The sequence below is a fragment of the Cherax quadricarinatus genome, chromosome 3, assembly GCF_038502225.1.
Source record: "Cherax quadricarinatus isolate ZL_2023a chromosome 3, ASM3850222v1, whole genome shotgun sequence".
In the NCBI taxonomy this organism is placed as follows: Eukaryota; Metazoa; Arthropoda; class Malacostraca; order Decapoda; family Parastacidae; genus Cherax; species Cherax quadricarinatus.
The window spans coordinates 10396337-10403836 of NC_091294.1; the positions used below are offsets into that span (position 1 = coordinate 10396337).

A 7500-nucleotide genomic window follows, 5' to 3' on the forward strand; every position below is an offset into this window, starting at 1 on the left:
AAAGCTCAATAAGGTTACTACTGAAGACAGGTAAAGAGGCGGAATTATTCTAATGTAGATAAATGGCTCAGAGAACAGACAAGGGACTTATAAGCCCCTTATCGCACATATGCTGTATTTTTGTTAAGATTAATGGACTGATTACATCGATTCTGGGATGAGGGACTGATTACCTCATTCTCCTTCCAATCTTCACTATTCTTTGTATTGGACTGATGAAGCCACTGTGTGGCGAAAGGTTCCCGCGATAAACATTCCCAAGTGTTGTACATGTGTCTAATCTATCAATTATTCTAATACATGATACATACTGAAAAGTCTTGGCCCCCTTGTGCTAGTTGAGCTTTGACTGACTGCACTTGCTACCCCTTGATTCTTATGAGTCTAGGAAAAAATCCCCACCAAAAGAAATCAAAGGAAAGAAAAATCCAAGTAAAAAATCTGTGGAAAAAATTAACCAAACAAATCATAATATGACTTAACCTGAACCAGGAATGTAAGAGTCGGATTTTTTTCCTGTCGACTGTTGTTCTGTTAAATATTTTTATCCGTAAACATTTTCTTATTTTTTTCCAAAGATTTTTCTTTTGTATTTTTTTTTCTCGTTTACCGATTTTCATAGGGATTACTTTGCCCTGTCTCCCATGCCTCCCTCCCATGAAGATTTAATACAGCATCAGGTTTGAAACCAATCCCTCGATCATCTTGTTTTAGATGTTGATTATCATAATGTTAATTGTTACTTGGGGTCCAGTCAGTACAATTGAAAGAAATTTAGGCAGTCCCATTAATTTAGCCGAATAAAGGCGAAGAAGAACGTTCTCTCTGCAGAGCTGAAATTTCACCAGCTAATGTACGAGGCTGTTAATGATGGCAGTATTCCGAGAATATTATCACCGGCTTGGTATCTCTTGTCTTGGTCTGTCTTACTCCAGACGCAATAAATTAGCCGCTACCGTCCAAAGGATGGATATAGGACGTGTGGTAAACTAGCCACTACCACCCACAGGTTGGTTATAGGACGTGTGATAAACTAGCCACTTCCACCCACAGGTTGGTTATAGGACGCACCATAAACTAGCCACTACCATCCACATGTTGGTTATAGGACGCACCATAAACTAGCCACTACCATCCACATGTTGGTTATAGGACGCACCATAAACTAGCCACTACCGTCCACATGTTTGTTATAGGGTGCACCATAAACTAGCCACTACCGTCCACAGGTTGGATATAGGGTGCACCATAAACTAGTCATTGCCGTCCACAGGTTGGATATAGGGCACACCATAAACTAGCCACTACCGTCCATAGGTTGGATATAGGGCGTACCATAAACTATCCACTACCGTCCACAAGTTGGATATAGGGCACACCATAAACTAGCCACTACCGTCCATAGGTTGGATATAGGGCGTACCATAAACTATCCACTACCGTCCACAAGTTGGATATAGGGTGCACCATAAACTAGCCACTACCGTCCATAGGTTGGATATAGGGCGTACCATAAACTATCCACTACCGTCCACAAGTTGGATATAGGGCACACCATAATCTAGCCACTACCGTCCACAGGTTGGATATAGGGCGTACCATAAACTATCCACTACCGTCCACAAGTTGGATATAGGGCACACCATAAACTAGCCACTACCGTCCATATATTGGATATAGGGCACACCATAAACTAGCCACTACCATCCACATGTTGGATATAGGGCGCACCATAAACTAGGCACTACCGTCCACAGGTTGGGAATGCGAGCAAGATCACACTACGAACGAGGTGTCTTTTAAGTGTTAGTCAGTTGACCTTCACACATGGAGCTGAAAATTACAGCTCTCTATACTCACGAGCTTAAGCTTATCTTAGTCACTTATGAACGCTCCTGCCAGCTTTAATGCTTTTAATTATATGGTAATTATTCTTTTTTGTTTTAACTTTGCTGGTAACTAGGGATCCCAGGGCAGCTAGATTTCTGTTCCAGCGACACAGCGCTGCTGTTCAGAGGGGTAATACCTGCTGTACCATGGGCACGCGCCCCAGCTCTGAGGTCTTAATTTTAAATGAGTTCTTGCTAATTGACCAGTTTTACCTATTCTGTATGACATTATATATATATATATATATATATATATATATATATATATATATATATATATATATATATATATATATATATATATATATATATACATATATATATCAAAGCAGATAACCTTCTGAGCCCCTGGCACTATATGATCCCCTACAGGTTTATTGCTTCCACATGAATATAATAATAATTTTGTAGATTTTTGTATTGGGGGAAGTCAATCAGGGAATGAGGAAGAGTGTGAGCGCCTGACTGCCCAGGACTGTGCTGGTGTCTTCCTTCTAAGTCGTAATAATGCTTCTTAACTCCCCAACAACAGACTGCCCAGGACTGTGCTGGTGTCTTCCTTATAAGTCGTAATAATGCTTCTTAAGTCGTAATAATGCTTCTTAATTCCCCAACAACAGCAAAAACTATAAAACAGCTTTTGTTAATATAGGTATTAAATAATAACCTTATTTGACCTACCCTGTAAAGGCTAAAGGCTTTATTTGACCTGCCAAAGTGAAGGTCACATTTGACCTACCCTGTGTAGATGGGTATTTCCTCTGGGTATGGTTGACCTCCAGCTCTGGTCACGTTGTAGACGTAACCTTCACACCCGTGCCTGCAGAGGTCAGAGGTCACAGGACATCAATTCATTAATAACACATATGGTGTGTGTGTGTGTGTACTCACCTATTTGTGGTTGCAGAGGTCGAGTCTTAGCTCCTGGCCCCGCCTCTTCACGGATTGCTACTGGGTTCTCTCTCTCCCTGCTCCATGAGCTTTATCAAACCTCGTCTTAAAACTATGTATGGTTCCTGCCTCTACTACGTCACTTTCTAGGCTATTCCACTGCCTGACAACTCTATGACTGAAGAAATACTTCCTAATATCTCTCTGACTCATCTTTGTCTTCAACATCCAATTGTGACCTCTTGTTTCTGTGTCCCCTCCCTGGAACATCCTGTCTTTGTCCACCTTGTCTATTCCGCGCAGTATTTTATATGTCGTTATCATGTCTCCCCTGATCCTCCTGTCCTTTAGTGTCGTCAGGCCGATTTCCCTTAACCTTTATTCATAAGACATTCCCCTTAGCTCTGGAACTAACCTTGTCGCAAACCTTTGCACTTTCTCTAGTTTCTTGACGTGCTTTATCAAGTGCGGGTTCCAAACAAGTGCTGCATACTCCAGTATGGGCCTGACGTACACGATGTACAGTGTCTTGAACGATTCCTTACTAAGGTATCGGAACGCTGTTCTCAGATTTGCCAGGCGCCCGTATGCTGCAGCAGTTATCTGGTTGATGTTGCTTCCGGAGACATGCTCGGTGTTATACTCACCCCAAGATCTTTCTCCTTGAGTGAGGTTTGCAGTCTTTGGCCACCTAGCCTATACTCTGTCTGCGGTCTTCTGTGCCCTTCCCCTATCTTCATGACTTTGCATTTGGCGAAATTAAATTCGAGAAGCCAGTTGCTGGACCAGATGTCCAGTCTGTCCAGGTCTCTTTGAAGTTCTGCCTGATCCTCATCTGATTTAATTCTCCTCATTAACTTCACATCATCTGCGAACAGGGACACTTCTGAGTCTAATCCTTCCATCATGTCGTTCACATATACTAAAAATAACACTGGTCCTAGGATCAACCCCTGTGGGACCCCGCTCGTCACAGGTGCCCACTGTGATACATCATTACGTACCATGACTCGTTGTTGCCTCCCTGTCAGGTATTCTCTGATCCATTGCAGTGCCCTTCCTGTTATATGAGCCTGATCCTCTAGCTTCTGCACTAATCTCTTGTGAGGAACTGTGTCAAAGGCCTTCTTGCAGTCCAAGAAGATGCAATCAACCCACCCCTATCTCTTGTGTCTTACTTCTGTTACTTCATCATAAAACTCCAGAAGGTTTGTGACACAGGATTTACCTTCCATGAATTCGTGCTGGTTGGTGTTTATACTCTTGTTCCGTTCCAGGTGCTCCACCACTCCTCCTGATAATCTTCTCCATAACTTTGCATACAATACACGTCAATGACACAGGTCTATAGTTTAGTTTATGTGTGTGTGTGTGTGTGTACTCACCTAGTTGTACTCACCTAGTTGAGGTTGCGGGGGTCGAGTCCGAGCTCCTGGCCCCGCCTCTTCACTGATCGCTACTAGGTCACTCTCCCTGAGCCGTGAGCTTTATCATACCTCTGCTTAAAGCTATGTATGGATCCTGCCTCCACTACATCGCTTCCCAAACTATTCCACTTACTGACTACTCTGTGGCTGAAGAAATACTTCCTAACATCCCTGTGATTCATCTGTGTCTTTAGCTTCCAACTGTGTCCCCTTGTTACTGTGTCCAATCTCTGGAACATCCTGTCTTTGTCCACCTTGTCAATTCCTCTCAGTATTTTGTATGTTGTTATCATGTCCCCCCTATCTCTCCTGTCCTCCAGTGTCGTCAGGTTGATTTCCCTTAACCTCTCCTCGTAGGACATACCTCTTAGCTCTGGGACTAGTCTTGTTGCAAACCTTTGCACTTTCTCTAGTTTCTTTACGTGCTTGGCTAGGTGTGGGTTCCAAACTGGTGCCGCATACTCCAATATGGGCCTAACGTATACGGTGTACAGGGTCCTGAACGATTCCTTATTAAGATGTCGGAATGCTGTTCTGAGGTTTGCTAGGCGCCCATATGCTGCAGCAGTTATTTGGTTGATGTGCGCTTCAGGAGATGTGCCTGGTGTTATACTCACCCCAAGATCTTTTTCCTTGAGTGAGGTTTGTAGTCTCTGACCCCCTAGACTGTACTCCGTCTGCGGCCTTCTTTGCCCTTCCCCAATCTTCATGACTTTGCACTTGGTGGGATTGAACTCCAGGAGCCAATTGCTGGACCAGTTCTGCAGCCTGTCCAGATCCCTTTGTAGTTCTGCCTGGTCTTCGATCGAGTGTATTCTTCTCATCAACTTCACGTCATCTGCAAACAGGGACACCTCAGAGTCTATTCCTTCCGTCATGTCGTTCACAAATACCAGAAACAGCACTGGTCCTAGGACTGACCCCTGCGGGACCCCGCTGGTCACAGGTGCCCACTCTGACACCTCGCCACGTACCATGACTCGCTGCTGTCTTCCTGACAAGTATTCCCTGATCCATTGTAGTGCCTTCCCTGTTATCCCTGCTTGGTCCTCCAGTTTTTGCACCAATCTCTTGTGTGGAACTGTGTCAAACGCCTTCTTGCAGTCCAAGAAAATGCAATCCACCCACCCCTCTCTCTCTTGTCTTACTGCTGTCACCATGTCATAGAACTCCAGTAGGTTTGTGACACAGGATTTCCCGTCCCTGAAACCATGCTGGCTGCTGTTGATGAGATCATTCCTTTCTAGGTGTTCCACCACTCTTCTCCTGATAATCTTCTCCATGATTTTGCATACTATACATGTCAGTGACACTGGTCTGTAGTTTAATGCTTCATGTCTGTCTCCTTTTTTAAAGATTGGGACTACATTTGCTGTCTTCCATGCCTCAGGCAATCTCCCTGTTTCGATAGATGTATTGAATATTGTTGTTAGGGGTACACATAGCGCCTCTGCTCCCTCTCTCAATACCCATGGGGAGATGTTATCTGGCCCCATTGCCTTTGAGGTATCTAGCTCACTCAGAAGCCTCTTCACTTCTTCCTCGGTTGTGTGCACTGTGTCCAGCACTTGGTGGTGTGCCCCACCTCTCCGTCTTTCTGGAGTCCCTTCTGTCTCCTCTGTGAACACTTCTTTGAATCTCTTGTTGAGTTCTTCACATACTTCCCGGTCATTTCCTGTTGTCTCTCCTCCTTCCTTCCTTAGCCTGATTACCTGGTCCTTGACTGTTGTTTTCCTCCTGATGTGGCTGTACAACAGTTTCGGGTCAGATTTGGCTTTCGCTGCTATGTCATTTTCATATTGTCTTTGGGCCTCCCTTCTTATCTGTGCATATTCATTTCTGGCTCTACGACTGTTCTCCTTATTCTCCTGGGTCCTTTGCCTTCTATATTTCTTCCATTCCCTAGCACACTTGGTTTTTGCCTCCCTGCACCTTTGGGTAAACCATGGGCTCATCCTGGCTTTTTCATTACTCCTGTTACCCTTGGGTACAAACCTCTCCTCAGCCTCCTTGCATTTTATTGCTACATATTCCATCATCTCATTAACTGGCTTCCCTGCCAGTTCTCTGTCCCACTGAACCCCGTTCAGGTAGTTCCTCATTCCTGTGTAGTCCCCTTTCTTGTAGTTTGGCTTCATTCGTCCTGGCCTTCCTGCTTCTCCCTCCACTTGTAGCTCTACTGTGTATTCGAAGCTTACAACCACATGGTCACTGGCCCCAAGGGGTCTTTCATATGTGATGTCCTCGATATCTGCACTACTGAAGGTGAATACTAAGTCCAGCCTTGCTGGTTCATCCTCTCCTCTCTCTCTTGTAGTGTCCCTTACGTGTTGGTACATGAAGTTCTCCAGTACCACCTCCATCATCTTAGCCCTCCAAGTATCTTGGCCCCCATGTGGGTCCAAGTTCTCCCAATCTATCTCCTTGTGGTTAAAGTCACCCATGATCAGGAGCTTTGCCCTGCATGCATGAGCTCTTCTGGCCACTCTAGCCAGTGTGTCAACCATCGCTCTATTGCTCTCGTCGTACTCTTGCCTTGGCCTCCTGCTGTTCTGTGGTGGGTTATACATCACTGCTATTACCACCTTGGGACCTCCAGAGTGAAGTGTTCCCACTATGTAATCACTTTCTTCTCCGCTATCTCCTCTCTCCAGCTCATCAAAATTCCAGCGATTTTTGATCAGCAACGCCACTCCTCCACCCCCCCTGTTCCCTCTGTCTTTCCTCAGGATTTGGTATCCCGTTGGAAAGATGGCATCTGTTATCATACCTGTAAGCTTGGTTTCTGTGAGAGCTATGATGTCCGGTGATGCTTCTTTGACTCTTTCTTGCCACTCCTCCCACTTATTTGTTATTCCATCAGCGTTTGTGTACCATACCTTCAGTTTCCTTTCCAACACTGTGGTTTGGGGGGCCTGTGAGGGTGGGAGACCTGGTGGCACACTGTGGGATTCTATAGCTTGGTGTTGGGTGGAGGCTGTGGGTATGGATTGTAGGGTGTGTTGGGATGGTGTGATAGGTTGTATGGTTCTGAGAGTAGTTGTGTGTGTGCTTGCCCTTGCTGTTCTGTCCTGCTCTGACTGACCTCTGCTGGTTCCCTCCTTGTCTCTTTTCCTAGCTCCTTTCGCTTTTTTGTCCTCTCCCTCAGCTGCTGTCGTTCTGATTTTGTTCTGTCTCTGTCTAGGAACACCCTCTTGTACTCTTCCGAGTATTTCAATCGTGGTTTCTCTTGGAGGATCCTGTTCCGCACTGTTTCCGTCCTGAGAATCAGCTTGATTGGTCGGTTTCTCTCC

The 7500-nt window shown here is 45.2% G+C and overlaps 1 protein-coding gene across 1 annotated transcript in view; it reads right to left on the reverse strand.

Moving 5' to 3' along the window:
• Positions 1-2624: 2624 nt before the first annotated feature.
• Positions 2625-7500, reverse strand: part of LOC128684124 (uncharacterized) — a 130394-nt gene continuing 125518 nt past the window's right edge. Inside the window, exon 10 of the mRNA XM_070089932.1 lies at positions 2625-2709. Coding sequence (XP_069946033.1) covers positions 2625-2709 — 85 coding nt within the window. The remainder of the gene's footprint in view (positions 2710-7500) is intronic.